The following is a 17281-nucleotide window of genomic DNA, read 5'->3' on the forward strand; positions in this document are numbered from 1 at the left end:
ACTGTAATAGAAATGTTGGATCCTAAACCATGGGAATAAAAACCACTGGTTTAAACTATAGTCAGGTTAATCATAAGGCATTTTAAGGCAGTTGCCTACAACCAGGGGTTTGACAGGGGTCTAAGTTCCATGACCAAGCTTGTTCTTATTCACTATGCTTATACTGTGAGTGAAAGAGGAGGCTAACTGTTACCTGCTTAGTGACCTGTGGGATCTTAGTCATTCACTTAACATACACTGATTAGCCAAAACATTAAGAAAAACTGAAAGATGAAGTGAATAGCATTGATTAGCAGGAAAAACGGACATGCAAAAAGAGTGACTTTGATAACGGCCAAATGCTGATGGCTAGATGACTGGATCAAAGCATCTCCAAAACACATTTCTATTGAGGTGTTCCTGGTATGCACTGGCTACTACCTACCAGAAGTGGTGCAAGGAAGGACAACCGGTGAACCAACAGGCAGGCTGGGGAAGAAGGCAGGCTGGCTGAGGCAGTGTTATGCTCTGGGCCATGTTCTGCTGGGAAACCTTGGGTTCTTTCACTCATGTGGATTTTACTTTGACACATACTACCTACCTAGAGATTGTTGCAGACCACATACACCCCTTAATGGCATTGGTGTTTCCTAATGGCAGTGGTCTATTTCACCAGGAAAATGCACCCTGCCACACTGCAAAAAATAATTATTTGAGAAATATGACAAATCGTTCGATATGTTGCCTTGGCCTCCAGATTTCACAGATCTCAATCCAATTGAGCATTTGTGGGATGTGCTTGAACAATAAATCAGATTCACGGAGGCCCCACCTCGCAACTTGCAGGACTTAAAGGATCTGCTTCTAATGTTTATGTAACAGATACCACAGGGCACGTGTGAAGGTCTTGTGGAGTCCATGATTCAACAATTCAGAGCTGTTTTGGCAGCACGAAGAGGACCTACACAATGTTAAGAAGGTGGTTTTAATGTTATGGCTGATCAGTGTATATCAATGTTCATTTGATTGGAGTAAGGCTACTTGATGTACTTTTACACAAAAAACACAAAACACTATGAAGTTCTAGTAGATTGAACTGCGGAAAATTGGGACACAATCATTTTGTTTCTAAATCTACTTAGATGGTAGTTTAGGTTACACAGTCTGAAAAGAAACATATGTACATCAAGTTCAGACTTTCTCACATCTGTTTTGAAGAACAGTTTGAAGAACTTTGCAATTTTGAAAAAAACAAACTAGTAATTAATTCTCTCTCAACCCCAGATTGGAGTCAAAAGTATCCTTGGATCAAATCTGCTACCCTACATATTAAACATTATATCCCTGAATATTATGTTTTCATCAATATTGTGTATTCATCCAATTGCTGTTTAAACATCTGTACGGACTATGATAAAACCACCTTTTCAGACAGAGAATTCCATATCCTTATTGTTACTTAATTTAAAATATATTTTCCTTCTTGTATCTCTTCTCCCCCTTATAAACTAGTTCATCCTTCACCAAAATGCAATTTGCATGCATAGTGTAGTTAAATTAATACTAAATACTAAAACAACAAAATTCCAAACAAATAAATTGAGCAGCCATGTAAATAATAAAAATATAGCGAACATGATACTGGTACAAAGAGCAGCATTTGCACTAGTTGCAGGCCCGGAGTGGCCATCGGGCAAATGCCCGGTGGGCCGCGATGGCCATGGGATTAGGCTGACAGGGAGATCACAAAACTCACGAATTGGATATAGGTGAATGCATCAAACTCCCGAACTGCATACCAGGGAATAAGGTAGCACTCCAAACTGGAACCTCACGAATAGCTGCTAGCAGACGAACAGGAAAAGCATACATCAGCTTACACTCCTAGCAATCAATCTCCAACAGCATACAGTGAATCCCCCCAAGAACGAGACAAGGCTCCGTGTTGAGGGTCAAGCAGTGGTCTGTTTATTGAGGGCTACCTGCCCCTGTATTTATGCAGGTCTCCCACCTTGTGGACACTCCCCTAGGGGATCAAATGGAAGACTGTAACACAGACAGACATGTATCACATTTCAGACTTACAGAAGTAAAACATCCCCACAATGCATCCTGGCTTCCTCCCTTCTGCCCTGGAGATAATTGGAGAAGTAATCCAATTATCTCCCAGGGCAAAGACAAAAACTCCATTAGACATGTGGGGACACAAACACAGTAATATGCTTTAAAATATATACAGTTACTTGTTACACATTAAACATGGACATGTTACATATCCCCAGATAGCTCAGGTCTGAGTGCACATTATTAGGTGAATGGCACTCAGACCAACTGAATACAGTTCAATCACCATGGAGCCAAAGTCTTTGATCACACGAATAGGCTCCATGGCATAGCTATCTGGGTTACTACAGTTCACATGAACCAAACTACCGTATGAACGGCTGTTCGGCTACATCCCCACGAACAGGAACCAGGAGACGGACGGCTCAGCGGTGTTCGTGCAAATAAGTGTCCGTTTATAGTTCCATAGTGTTAGGTGCCGAACACCGCTGGCCGTACGGTACTTGTAAAATGGCCGCCGCCACGTGTTCGGTCGACGAACAAAGACCACCCTGCCTTCGTCAATTAAGCTGCGGTTAACCGCAGCTTCAGGGTGGTCAATTGGCGGCACACTCCAGCTCCCAGGGGGTCGTGCCATCGGTAGTTTGTTCGGTAGATAAAATCTACCGAACACCCCGGCAGAAAAGGCACGAATAAGCCTTTCTGCAGGGAAAATAAGTCTTTTAAAATCTGGTCCATAGTCCAAAGGCAGCAGGCGGGCAACCAGGCTCCTCCAATGCAATGTGGCGAGATTGGTCTCGTCACATACATTTTTTTTTACATTTTACTCCACCCAGCCCCCCTACCTTTAGGAGTGCTGGCATGGAGTCCCTGTGATCCAATGCGGCTGCTGGGCAGCTGGCGAGCGATCCATGGGGTCCAGTGGGGCTGCTGATCAGCTGGCGTGCGAGGGAGCAGTGAGCTCCCTGCTCAGCTCCCTCGCACGCCTCTTAGTGATGCCGGAGTGACGTCATATTCCAGCTCCAGCATCACGGCTGTGCACGCGAGGGAGCTGAGCAGGGAGCTCACTGCTCCCTCGCCACCTGCGGACATTTTTTTTTTAAACTTTTGGCGGAACCCCAATTGGTGTTCTGCAGAACCCTGTAAATCTCAGCTTAGCAAATGTTTTTAAGAATGCTGTTATTTTTAGTTTGGTACCTAGGCAGACTTACACTGTGATTTAGTTGAGTACTTTGGTGGTATCAGTTTTGTTTTCTGTTTTTTTTTTGTTTTGTTTTTTATATAATTGTCATAGCATTAGTTTTCCATGCATTAATGCAAAATAGAAACATACAAAATTAAAGGGACACTATAGTCACCAGAACAACTACAGCTTATTTAATTTGTTCTGGTGAGTTGACTCATTACCTTCAGGCTTTTTGCAGTAAACTGTTTTTTTCAGAGAAAAAAACTAGGCAACATCGGAATATCTCCACTGGCTACTCCTTGGATGGCTACTAGAAGTGCTTCCTGTGGCAGTGCACTGACATTCAGTGTTTCCACCCTATGTATGCAGACACTAAACTTTCCTAATAGTGTTCCCTTAAGCCCTGTGCTCAAACACCTACTACTCCTGGGCGGCAGCAATTTCTATAGTACACATCAGCCCCAATACATACAATAAATTAAACAAAGGAAAAGAGTTACTTGTGCACTATCCCAAATCCCTATGCATTTTTATGTAACTGGAGGTTTTTAGTATCACCCAATGACCGTTTAAGCACAAGCTCACATGCCACATCAAAGCAAAACGTCTGTGAGTCCTACACTAACAATTCACCTTGCTGTCTTTAACTTCAAGTAAAAATCTCTACTGAGACAGCAAGGGGTATTTACAATAATTTATAATAGTTTAAATGCATTCATTCAAAATTAAGTATGTCCTTTATCCAATAGTTTCGTTTTTAAATAAATAAAAAAAATCAGTATACTGGAGGCTGTATAATTAATGAGCTGCTAAGTTTTCTAATGAAAGGTGAGTCCTTAGAATAGCATTCCTATACATCCACCTTCTTTCCCTTCACAGACAGCAATATATTCACAGTGTGAGCTGCTATAACCCCGCCCCAGAACGCCTGCTTTATGACGTCATAGTCAAGTGGGCGGGACCTTCAGTGAGAGCTCTTTAAACTGATATCAGTGTTCTATTTAACCAGTGCCGAGCCGGGCGGCGTGCTCAGCATCATCTCTCCTGGCTGTCACTGACGATACAAATTGCATGGCTCTGATGGGTCACTTTAGTTTGGACAGACACCCATTACCTTAGGTGTATAATAACAAGCCCAGTCTCCTGCATTAGCTATGGATCTTCAGAACTATATATAAAGCCTGTTCTAGCAGAAAAGGAAACTACTTCCCCATAGATATCCACTGAGAGCTCTAACTATAACTGAGGATAGTTTCTTTTCATCATGTTCCACGTTGTGTTGATGGTGCTAGTCCTAGCCAGCAGCTCTTGGGAATGTCAGTTACCATCGGACTGGAGACCCCTGAGTGAGGGTTGCAGAGCAGAGCTGGCAGAGATCATAGTGTTTGCTAAGGTGCTGGCAGTCTACCAGGAGACGTACAATGTGTATAACTACCTGTCCTGGCACTATGAAGCTGGTGAAGGGGGTCTCTTCTACTCTGCAGAGATTGAGATGCTGTGTGACCAAGCATGGGGCAGTATGCTGGAGCTGCCTGCTGGATCTAGGCTGAACCTCACTGGACTGGGCTATTTCTCCTGTCACTCTCACACAGTGCTGCAAGGACAGTCCTACTTCTTCTTTCTCAGGTGAGTAAAACCTCTGTGATGGCTAATGTTGGCACTTTGTAAAATAGTTTTTTTGACGATGTATCAAGGGCCATGTAAATCGCAAATATTTGCAGTACAATATCCCTGCCATTGGCAGCATGCATCTAACATCACTGGTAACTCGTACATGCTGATACATAACTCACAGGGTAGAAGGTGTAAAATGTGCTTAACAAATGAGTTCAACTTTAAAACAAACAGTTTAATATATACTGTGTTCAAATGGCCAATTTGCTTTATTTTATAGTTGGAAACCATGTGGTTTGGATAGTTTGGGCTTAAAAAATCCATCCAGACCAAACACTATTATTTTGATTTGTATCCAAAAAAGTTAGTTTTTTTCATGATGAAACCATGCTCTTTCACGGATAAGTGCTAATTTAGAAGCCACTTGTATAGAACTGCAAGAAAAGTCATCCTTGTGTCTGATTGAATAGCGATCGTATTGCCCAAAATATGGTCTTTGAATTCTGTCAAAATCTTCTAGATCACTGGTTCCCAACCTTTTTCACATGTGTACTACTTTGCAGCCCATTTCCATAAATTGTACCCCTCATATTAGCAAAATGTTTGTAATTATTATAATTGCTGCTATTACAAATGTGTACGTTTTTCTTTGTCCCATTTCCCATTTTTCTCCACCCCAGGCTCTCACTTTTTCTCCTCTACCCCAGGCTTCCTCTGCTTCTCCAGGCTCTACCTGCTTCTCCTCTTATACTTCAGTACACACACTGACACATATGCACAGATACACACACTGAGACACACCTACAGATACACACAATGACACACATGCTAATACACAGATACACTGACACACAACCAGATACAGACACACACAAACACTGATACATGGAGGTACACTGACACACAGAAACACACACTGACACATTCAGATACACAGATGCTCAGATACACACACTGACACTTATAGAAACAAACACTGACATACATACAAGCATAGACACAAAAACACATACAAATACACAGATATAAACACTGACACACATTCAGAAACAGATAAAAACACATGTGGAGCTACACAGACACACAGAAACAAATACTGACACATACATATACACAGACACACAAATACAAACACTGCCTCACATGCAGATACACACACTCACAAATACAGATACATAGGCAACACACAGCAACACATGCAAATGTACAGACTCAGAGAAGCAAGCATGGACATACATCTAGATACACAAACACACAGGAGCAAATGCTGACACACATCTAGATACACAAACAAGAAAACACGGACACACATCTAGATACACAGATACACTGACACTTATGCAGATACACACACTGACATATGCAGACACACAGATAGAAAAACTACCACACATGCTGATGCACTGATACACAAATACAAACACTGCCACACATGCAGATGCTCAGACACACAAAAGAAAAACACTGTTACACATCTAGATACACATACACACAGATACAAACACTGCCATACATGCAAATATACAGATAGATACAAACACTGCCACACATACATATACACACACTGACACATATGCAGATACTAAGATACAAACACTGCAACACATGCTATGCACTACACATACTGAAACTCATACAGACACTGACACTCAGAAACAAACACTGACACTCAGAAACAAACACTGACACTCAGAAACAAACACTGACATGCAGAAACAAAACACTAACACATATAGATACAGATATGCACACTGACACATGCAGATACAGACACAGAGATACAAACAGACACACATACAGATACACACACTGACACACATACAGATGTACTGACATACAGATACAGTGACACATACAGATACCCAGACACACAAAGCACACACACAGATATAAACACTGACACTCATACAGATACAAATTGTAGAAAATAATCCAGGCACTCCAATGAATTCCAAAGCATAGGCAATTTATTAGAACCAGAAGCTACACAGCAACGTTTCAACCCCTCAGGGTCTTTATCAGCTTTATCAGCAACGTTTCAACCCCTCAGGGTTTTTATCAAGCTGATAAAGCTGATAAAGACCCTGAGGGGTTGAAACGTTGCTGTGTAGCTTCTGGTTCTAATAAATTGCCTATACTTTGGAATTCATTGGAGTGCCTGGATTATTTTCTACAATTTATAACTTTACATTTGGTCTATTTTGGTACTGGGACCTATCCATTGGAGCACCCTGGATTCCTTGATGAAGGGTTGAGTGCACTTCCATCATTTCTTTACACTCATACAGATACAGACACACAGATACAAACACTGACATACATGCAGATACACAGACACACAGAAACAAACACTGACACATACATATACACAGGCATACAAAACACACACAGCTACAAACACTGCCACAGATGCAGATACAGACACACACATATACACACACACACACACACATATACACACATGCAGATACATAGACACAAACTGCCCCACATGCAGGTATACAGACTAACAGAAGCAGGCACTGACACACATCTAGATCAGAAACACACAGAAACAACTACTGACACATATCTAGATGCACAAACACACAGAAGCAAACACTGACACACATCTAGATACACAGGTACATGGACACACATGCAGATACAGACAGACACAAAAATTACCACACATGCAGATACACAGACACAGAAGCAAACACTGGCACACATCTAAATACTCTGATAGATACACCTGCAGATACACAGAAACACATATACAAACCCTGCCAAACATACATAAGCACAGACATACAGATACAAACACTGCCACGCATGCAGATACACAGACACAGAGAAAAAAAAATGCTGAAACACATCTAGATACATACTGACACATGCAGATACACATAAACACAGATACAAACCCTGCCACACACACAAATACACAGACAGATCTAAACACTGCCACACATGCAGATGCAAAGATAGACACACTGACACACATACAGATACAAACACACTGATACAAACACTGCCACATATCAGATGCACAGATAAACACACAGGAACACTGACACATGCAGATACACAGACACACAGATACAAACAAACACACATACAGATCCACACACTGACTCACATGCATATGTACATACACACAAATATACACGCTGACACACATACAGATACCAACACTGACATACATACAGGCACTGACACACACAGACACACAAACATACATACATAAACAAACCCTACACAGGCACACAGAAACAATCACTGACACGTACATACCCAGTCACACAGATACAAAAACTGATACACATGCAGATACAGACAAACATATAAACACACATACTGCCACACATGCAGATATACAGACTCACAGAACTAAGCACTGGTACACATTTACATACACAAACACACAGAAGCAAATACTGACACACATGTAGATACACAGACACACAGATATAAAAACTACCACACATCCCGACACACAGAAGCAAACACTGCCAAACATACATATGCACAGACACACAGATACAAACACTGCCACACTTGCAGATACACAGACACACAGAATAAAATGCTGACAAATATCTAGATACACAGACGCAACTACTGACTCAAATCTAGACACACACTGACATATATGCAGATACACAGATACAAACACTCACACATGGAGGTACACTAACACACAGAAACAAACCCTGACACACATATAAATACTGGTACGCACACTGACACATACAGATACCGATACACAGATACAAACAGACACACATACAGATACACACATGCAGATGTACAGACAAACAGATACAATGACACATACAGATACCCAGGCATACAGATACACAGGAAAACAAGAAATGTATAAGCCCACACCTCTCGAAATAAATTGTACAAAATAAATAACTTATCGCAGTGATATGACAGCTCCAGTGATATGACGTTCCAGACCTTATCCCGTATAGATAGAATGTATATATAGATAGCAGAGGATTATAGCTGATAATCTACAGAAAGAAAAACAATACAATAGTATAATACTGTAAATGAGCAATAACACTGTGCCAATATCAATATAACTCACAAGATGTAGATGGTAAAATCGCCTTATGGGGGTATATCCAGAACTCTCTCCCAGCTGGTTGGTGTAGTAGCCACAATATGGAAGTCTGGACACAGGAAGTGATAAAAAATAATCTGCTTTGCGGGGGCGGGGCTTAGCACCTGTGTCAAGTGGACACAATTATTCAGAGCTCCAGACACCGACCGCAAAAAACACACCTAATAACGGGGTACCCCTGGTCATCGGACCCCCTAACGGCACTCACCATACTCCTGAAGGGATAAGCTACAGGACTGGAGTTAAGGAAGGTGCACGTCAATGAAAAATTTCCAAGGCACACCTTCTTTAGATTTTTTTAACCTTCATCTTATTTTATAAATGTCTTATTTACCGCTTTAGTTTTTCTAGAAAAATGTGTATACTTCTAGATGAGAGGTTTATCAGTTTGAAGTAATTGTCAGATAGGAACAGTGCAAGCCAAGCACCATATTCACAACAGTGCACTGTAGTGGTTAGGGGGACAAGAGTGCACCAGTGCCTTCCAGGGTCAGTAGTTAAGCCATTTGGAAATGGTTTGACAATTTTAGTAGGGTCTGACAGGTGCTGGTCACCTCCTTCAGGGTTATCCCGTTGGTGCAAGGCTGAGCCAGTGAGCTAAGGAAAGTTAAGGGGAATCTCTGTAACACTCCACTTTCACATACAGACCACTACTGACACACACAACCCCACCTAACTAACAACAAATTCACTCACAAACACATGCAGTGGGACCAGGAAGCCTGCTTTAGTATTGCATCCCTCACAACATTGGGAGGTACGAAAATAGGATAGAGTGGGCTTGCCCAAACTCGGCAGTCTTGTTAAGAAAGTTGGTGGGGTCAAACAGAGAGAGAATTTGTCACCATTTGTTAAAAATCACACCTGGGTGACGGACAGTGTCAGTGTCAATCATGGCAGACCATACAGAGATTATTGCCAAAGTGCTCCCAGCATGGTCATATTACTCTCAGCACAGTAGTGTGTCTATTGTGTCTAATTATGTGGTAGCACTGTGTTGGCTGAGAGCAGTTCCATATTGTCCAACATATGGGACACCAGGGGCTGAAACTGCATTAGTTGGAGGGGATGTTTTGGATAAGATGTATAAAAGACAGTTTGGGTTAAGGATTTTCCTTTTACTAGGGAAATTGTATATATAGTTTGTGTGTTGACTGGAAATTGTGCTTCTGTTCCCTGGGGTGGTGCATCTGCAGAGCACGGTAGGCCTGAACTATGTGCCAGCCATGGGGAGCTGTTATGTGTTCAGAATAGTGGCGGATCTACCACGGTCTTAGGGTTCACAGCTGCGACCAGGCCGCTCTCCAGCTCCTCCCGCGAGCCCTGCCAGGAACCCTGGGGAAGAGCAACATCTACAGGCTGTCAGTAGGGTTAGGGGAGGGCCGGCAGGGGAGACACGTGTGTGTGTGTGTGTGTGAATATTTGCATGTATGTCAGTATGTGTCAGTGTTACTGTGTGTGCATATCTCCCGTAGTATATCCGTGTGTATATATGTCTGTGGGCATCCGTGTGGAAGTGAACATGTGTTTTTGAGTATAGCAAAGAGCCCCTGTATGTCTGTGTGGCAGTGCATATGTATTGGTGAATACACATTTGTATGCAATCACCAAAAGTAAACACAAACACACTCCTGCATTCAAACACCAACCTGTACACAAAAACAGCCCTGCATTTGAATGCCAACACTACATTCAAACACACCCCATTAAGCACACCGCTGCATTTATACACTAACGCTACCATAACAAAACCTTGCATTCAAACACCAACACTACACACCCCACTTATTTAAATGCCAACACTAAACACAAACAGAACCCCTGCACTCAATTTCTGATGTGGGTCCCTAGGGACCATAGACCATCGACACACATCGAATGCCCGGCCATTGCGAACTCTTTGAGAATTTGGGACGCTACCTCAACCAAATATGGTTTGTCACCCCGACTTTCCCCCCTAACTCCCTTTTTGAGAAACACAGCATTTCCACCGGGACTAAACGCTAGGGATTTTAGGGGTATTGAAGGCACAGGGGTACAACGTCTCTGCCACCTATATGAAGGCGGCTCTGTTATTTCATTTGAAGAACTTAAATCCAGGGCTACCTTATGCCCCGCTGACTTTTTTCGCTACCTCCAGGTGAGAGACTTCGCCCAGGCCCCTCTGATTAAAACCAGTGCACTGAGGCGGCCAACCTTCTTTGAATCTATGTGCCTCAAAGAACGGTTCCCTAGGAGCCTCATTTCCATCCTGTATACTCACCTGAGTACACATACGACGGAATGGGACGACCTCACATACATATCTCAGTGGGAAGCTGACCTGGGCGAGGAGCTGGAGGGCGTTGACTGGCAGGAAATCTGGGAGGCAGCAGCCACTTCGTCTATATGTGTCTCTATGCAGGAACAAGCATATAAAACCACCTTTCGGTGGTATACCACCCCGGTGAAGTTATATAAAATGCACAAAACGCCCACGGATCTATGCTGGAGAGGCTGCGGTCGGAAGGGATCTGACATACACATGTGGTGGGAATGTCCTGAAGCACAGAAATTTTGCAAACGGGTGGTGGGACTTTTGAAGGATATCTTCGATAGAGAGCTTAATTTAGACCCCTGGGTGTTCCTCCTGGCCAGACCTATTGATGACTGGCCCAGAGGGGAACAAAACTTACTACACAAAGTGAACTTAGCAGCCAGAAGAGCCCTGGCCCAGGTGTGGCTCCAGAACGAGACCCCCCCAATCGATGTAGTCGTACAAAAGATCAAAGATGCTTTCCTTATGGATAAGCTGACAGCGCGAGTTAGGGGCACCATTACAAAGTTTGACAGGGTTTGGGCCCCGTGGATAAACAGCGGATTTGGGGACTAGGGGAGGGGAGGAGGGGATCTATCCCGGAGCCCCCACTTGTGATATCATCTTCTTTGCTACACACCACCCTCTCGTTTGGGCCTCCTGCTGGAGCCTCCCAAGGCCCCACTGGGAGGGTTTTGGCTTGAGGCTTACGCCTGAGGCACCCTGATCTCCACCATGGCCCAATACCTTACATTATCGAGTTTAATTCGTGGAACCTACTCATAGTGATTGCGCGTTGCTACAGATTGTACCTACTCCTCCCATGAAAACTACAATGGAGGTATATAACCTGCACTAAATGAGGTTAGCAGAATGTCAAGAGAACCCTATAATATGTATCAGACAGGCATAAAGCTCTCCATCCATATATAATACACCAGTAAGGGATCCAGAGACCTCTCTACCTACTCCCCCATTCTGAAGACTTAATACTACCTTAGATCTATCCCTGTTACCTCGGCATAGCATAAAGCTATTGCCTACCAAAACCACTGGTTCTATAATAAAACTAAATAAACAAACAAGTGCTAACACCCATAACCCAAGTGCATGGTGAAAAAAATAACATCAAAAGAACGCCCGACGCGCGTATCGGCGTATCAAGACGCCGTCGTCAGGGGCAAAAAGCAAACAAACTAGCCACATCTCCAACTTCCTTAAATACCCAATATGTAATTAACCATATTGGTATCAGCCGGTTCCCATAAAGAATCCTCACATACCGTTGGTCCGGCCGAAGAACCGCCCAACTGACGTGCGGCAGCTCCCAGTTCAGCCCACATTACCTCTGTGTATCCTATGTATCAAATACATCACCACTAGGGGCGGTATCAATCACTCTTAGCCCAAGTTTTGGGCTGAAGGGCAGTGCCCAACCGGACCTGGAGTCAACCTTTAGACAGTTATTTGTATAGTCCTCCCTCTTCTCTATCCATTGCTCGCATCTGTGAATAGTAGGAAGCGATAGATAGTTAACTTGCAGCATTTTGTTCCTGGTATTAAGTTGGGAGCGTTTTGTCTTGTAATTTTTCAAGCAGTAGAGAATGCTTCCAGGTGTCATCCTGACTTAGAGCTCCAGGGGTATATGACATCATATAACATTGCATTGAGTCAGGATAAAGGACAGGAATGCAAGGAAGCCCCACAACGCTGGCACATGAAAACGCAGAGACCATACCCACCAACAATCCTAGATTTCACTGGACATTTCCATCCATTGGGGCTTCAAGTGAATTATTAGAAGCACTCAAGCAGTGCACAGTGTACTCAGTGGATTCAGCCTATGCAAGAGTGGTTCGCCAGGGCTCTGTGCATGCACCAAACGAGTGGGGTTGGACAGAGATGCCTGCCCCTACTTGCATCGTCACCATGTTCCCCCATGGATTGCCCAATACCCTGTCAAACATAGAATGTGAAAGTGTAAATTCTGCATTATTAATGTGGTCAAGGAAGGGTCAGTTGTTAGGTGCAGGGAAAAGTCATGTTTTTTGTCAAACCAAATGGTTTGATAACAAACATGTTACGGAACCCGAAGATTCCTTTGCATCATAGCTATTACACTGAATGGAAGTGTTTATTGTGCATAGAGTGTCCCCTTTAAAATTGCTAATTTAATGTTTTTTTACTTTATCATTTGTCTGTTGTTACACAACGTCATTAAAGGGACACTTCACTGCTCACTGCTTGACTGAGTGCCTGACTGTCAGACCTCCCCTGGCCACCAGTCTGACTTGCATCCTTATGATCTGCCCTGGTGCTTCAGAGCTTACAGGAGGAATTCCAGAAGAGGATCAAGCTACACAGAGCTCAGATGTTGTCAGAATTGCAGTTATAACCCAGAAATTCATTAGACCATCAAAATAGATATTACTGTAAGCCAGTTTAATCATCCTAATTTTATAACCTTTACAAGGATAACATGTTAAGTTGACTTTGGCAGCAATAGAATCAACAACATTGAAGTCTGAACAGATTGTACAGTTGTTGTATTACACTACTGATCTATAAATATATTAATTATTCAATGACGTTACCATAATTTCACATATTGCCGCATATCAAAATATTAACCAATTCTGGCCACACCACTAGGATTATTAGCATGACAGGGATCTTACACAAGGCAGGGTTATTCACTAGTGAGAATTCTAAGTAAATTTCAAATTTAACGGGACACTCCACTGTACAAGTCCCCCCCCCCCCCCCCCTCCAAAAAACAATCAATGTTTAGTAGATAGAACCCAATGAAAAACATGTACGTAAGTATTCATGGATTTTGTCCCTGGGTGTATATCTAAAAATAGCTAGCATAGCTGTAGTTCTTACATAAGGCCTGAAGCTGAAGTACTTTAGGGGTCTGGAATGTAACTTTAAGGTAACAGATGAACTTGAAAAAAATCTCTAAGTCAGCAAAGGTCAGGTCAGCTACTTTGGCCTTAAATTTGAAATTCTTGTTTAATTCTCACTTTAGTGAACAATCCTGACAGTGATTAATTCTGTTGAGAAGGTAACATTCAGTATGTAATAGCAATGCTGCATTCACATAAAGCTGATATAAAATATCAAAGTGTTGCTGTTGATGTTTAATTCAAAGAAATTAACTTTGGATTTTATGTTCTATATTGATTGTTGCCTTCTTACAGGGAGGGATAAATAGCTATAGTTGCCTTTGAAAGGAATAAATAGCAATAGTGGAAAGAAAATCACTTCCTACACGTTTTAAGGAGATGGCTAACTGTGCTTGAGTCCCTAGTGGGCTCATTTTTAGCCACAAACCAGCAGTTCTGCTTTTGGCCGAGGACTTGGAGAGAAAGCTGAAGTTCCAGCAATGTGCAGTTAAGTGTCATGCTGGAACTTCAGTGAAGTCTTCACAGACTGGGATGGATTCACTTACAGTTGCTAGCACACTAAGTAGTTGACTGGCTGGCGGTGGGGGTGACATGATCACTTGCGGTGGCCCTAGGCTTCCCCTGTTGTATAGATACCTGATGCTGTCCCTTGCTGGTGCTGTCATCTTCTTTCTTCAGCTTCTTATGCTTCATCTGCCATGAGCCTACGTCAGTCCTGTACTTTTGCACATGCACCAGAGTACAACATTAATGTCCATGGAGGATGCATCAAGACCGCAGGATATTATGTTGGTATGAGATCATTTGACGGCAGGATTTTACCATAAGTGGTCACTACTTTATCTAATATATTTTATCTGATATCTTTTGAAGATGTTATCTTCATGAAAAGCTCAAGTTTTTTTCTGATGACAGTGGTACTTTAAAATGCAGCATGCATAAGGAAAACCAAAGGGGAAAAAATGACAATGCCCCTTTCATTTAAAAAAAAAAAATGAAATACTAAAAGGATCTCTTCCTTGACATTTAAAACAGCACCCACTTAACCACCAAAATGACACTCAAGGTATTGTGTGATGCCACCAGAGCCAGTTTAGATAGGTTCAGATAGGTTCAGATAGGTCTTGGCCTGGTGCTGCGGCTTTAGATGAGGTGTGGAGCTGGACAATGGTGGTCTTGTGAGATGTCTTCCCGGAGCTACTGCTCACAGAGACAGGAGACATATTTGTAATATTGTTAAACAAGCAAAGCAGGAAGGGAAATTGGATGTACTTGTCCATCTAGGGACAAATGCAATGAGGTTTCAGAGGTAAAGGAAGTTTTTAGTGCTTTTGCCAATGATATACGGCAGGTTGCTTCCACGCTGTCATTCTCTGAAGTTCTGCCTGTGCATAACACTCAGAACGACAGGCAGATGCGTAACGGACCGTTTCGCTCACCAGAGGTTAAAAACCGTTTAGGTGATATTCCCCTTTCCAGATGCACAGGCAGCAACTGTAAGCACCAATCTCCCGAACTGCAAACTCCACGAATCCTGGAAACAGCCGAACTGGAAAAACCATACGAAAGTTTTACACTCCTGGCAGTCAGCATACAATCCAATTCCCCCAATAACGAGACGACACTTCGTTTTGAGGGTCAAGCAGAATCTGTCTGTACTGGTACATACAGTCTCTTTTATTCCCAATCCACAAACACAGTCCAGCCCACAGGGTTTTACAGAACAACCAATCAATCCGTACAATATACACTGACACTCCCACACAAAATCCTCCCCTCTGCCTGTGATATGATTACTGAACACAATGGGTATTCTCATTATCACAGGCAGAGGAATACAGTTTTTACACAATATTTATAACTTCTAAAATATACATGCCACAAACATAAAACATACATTTTCATAATCAGCATGTGGGAAATAAACACATACTCAAAAATCAGGGCAATCGGTTCAGGGGTTAAAAAGTTAGGTGGAAGTCCCATTCGAACGCTTCCTGTTCAGCAGCCGGCTGGGAGGAAATGAGTGCCGCGCGTCACTTCCTCCCACCGGAGATCAGAGCCGCGCCGGAGGACAAAGGCAGGGAGGAGGAGAGTTCCAGAAGATAACTCTTAACTGCCTCAGCCTGCCACTGGACCCCAGGGAAACCATCCTCTAGAAAAAGGTAAGAACCTGGAGGGTGGCTAAATGTAGCATGTGTGTCACTATGTGTGTGTGTCAGTATGTCTGTGTGTGTGTGTCAGTATGTCTATGTGTGTGTGTCAGTGTGTCAGTATGTCTGTGTGTATGTCAGTATGCGTGTGTGTGTCAGTATGTCTGTCAGTATGTGTGTGTGTGTGTCTGTGTGTCAGTATGTCTAAGTGCATGTCAGTATGCGTGTCAGTATGTCTGTTTGTGTGTGCATGTCAGTATGCCTGTGTGTGTGTCAGTATGTCTGTGTGTGTGTGTGTCACTATGCCTGTGTGTGTGTCAGTATGTCTGTGTGTATGTCAGTGTGACGGTAGTCATCTGTATCACCGTCCAATATTCCCTTTTTCCAATAGTAGCCCATTCCCAATAATCCACAGGAATAAATATCGCTGGTATCGCCAAATAATCCACACATGAGCCAAAGCTTAATGCTGGAACAAGACTGATTTACTGGAAGCAACCGGCATTCAATTTATACAGTAACAGACTCCTCCTCTGCGCCAGGCTAGATAATTGAGTTTCAGCAACATACTAAACTCAATTATCTGCTGTCCAGAAACATTACAATTTTCAACGTTTTTAGAAAAGTACTTTCTATATCACATACAAATATAACATTTACATCCCTGGGTAGCTGAGGATACTTGGAGTCACATATCCGAATCTTACGAAACTACGTTCGGTAGTTTCCGTGTCGCATCGTGTGGAAGTTTGACTGGCTCGCCATGGGGTGGTATCCGATTTACAGTTCCATGAAATCAGCAGCAAGAGCCAGTCTCCGTTCGCGCCTAATTACACGGAAACTACCATACGAACGTTGCAGTTTGTTATATGGAAATGCTCCCCTTGTTCGGTAGGTTCCATCTCCCGAATGCCGGTTTGATTCGTGGAGTGGAAAGTGGTCTCTGTTCGGTAGACGAATACA

General features: G+C 42.8%; 1 protein-coding gene across 1 annotated transcript in view; it reads left to right on the plus strand.

Moving 5' to 3' along the window:
• The first annotated feature begins 4245 nt into the window (after positions 1 to 4245).
• Positions 4246 to 17281, plus strand: part of CCDC3 (coiled-coil domain containing 3) — a 124566-nt gene continuing 111530 nt past the window's right edge. Inside the window, exon 1 of the mRNA XM_063448219.1 lies at positions 4246 to 4855. Coding sequence (XP_063304289.1) covers positions 4494 to 4855 — 362 coding nt within the window. The 5' untranslated portion in view covers positions 4246 to 4493. The remainder of the gene's footprint in view (positions 4856 to 17281) is intronic.

The sequence above is a fragment of the Pelobates fuscus genome, chromosome 3 (assembly GCF_036172605.1).
Source record: "Pelobates fuscus isolate aPelFus1 chromosome 3, aPelFus1.pri, whole genome shotgun sequence".
Taxonomy (NCBI): Eukaryota; Metazoa; Chordata; class Amphibia; order Anura; family Pelobatidae; genus Pelobates; species Pelobates fuscus.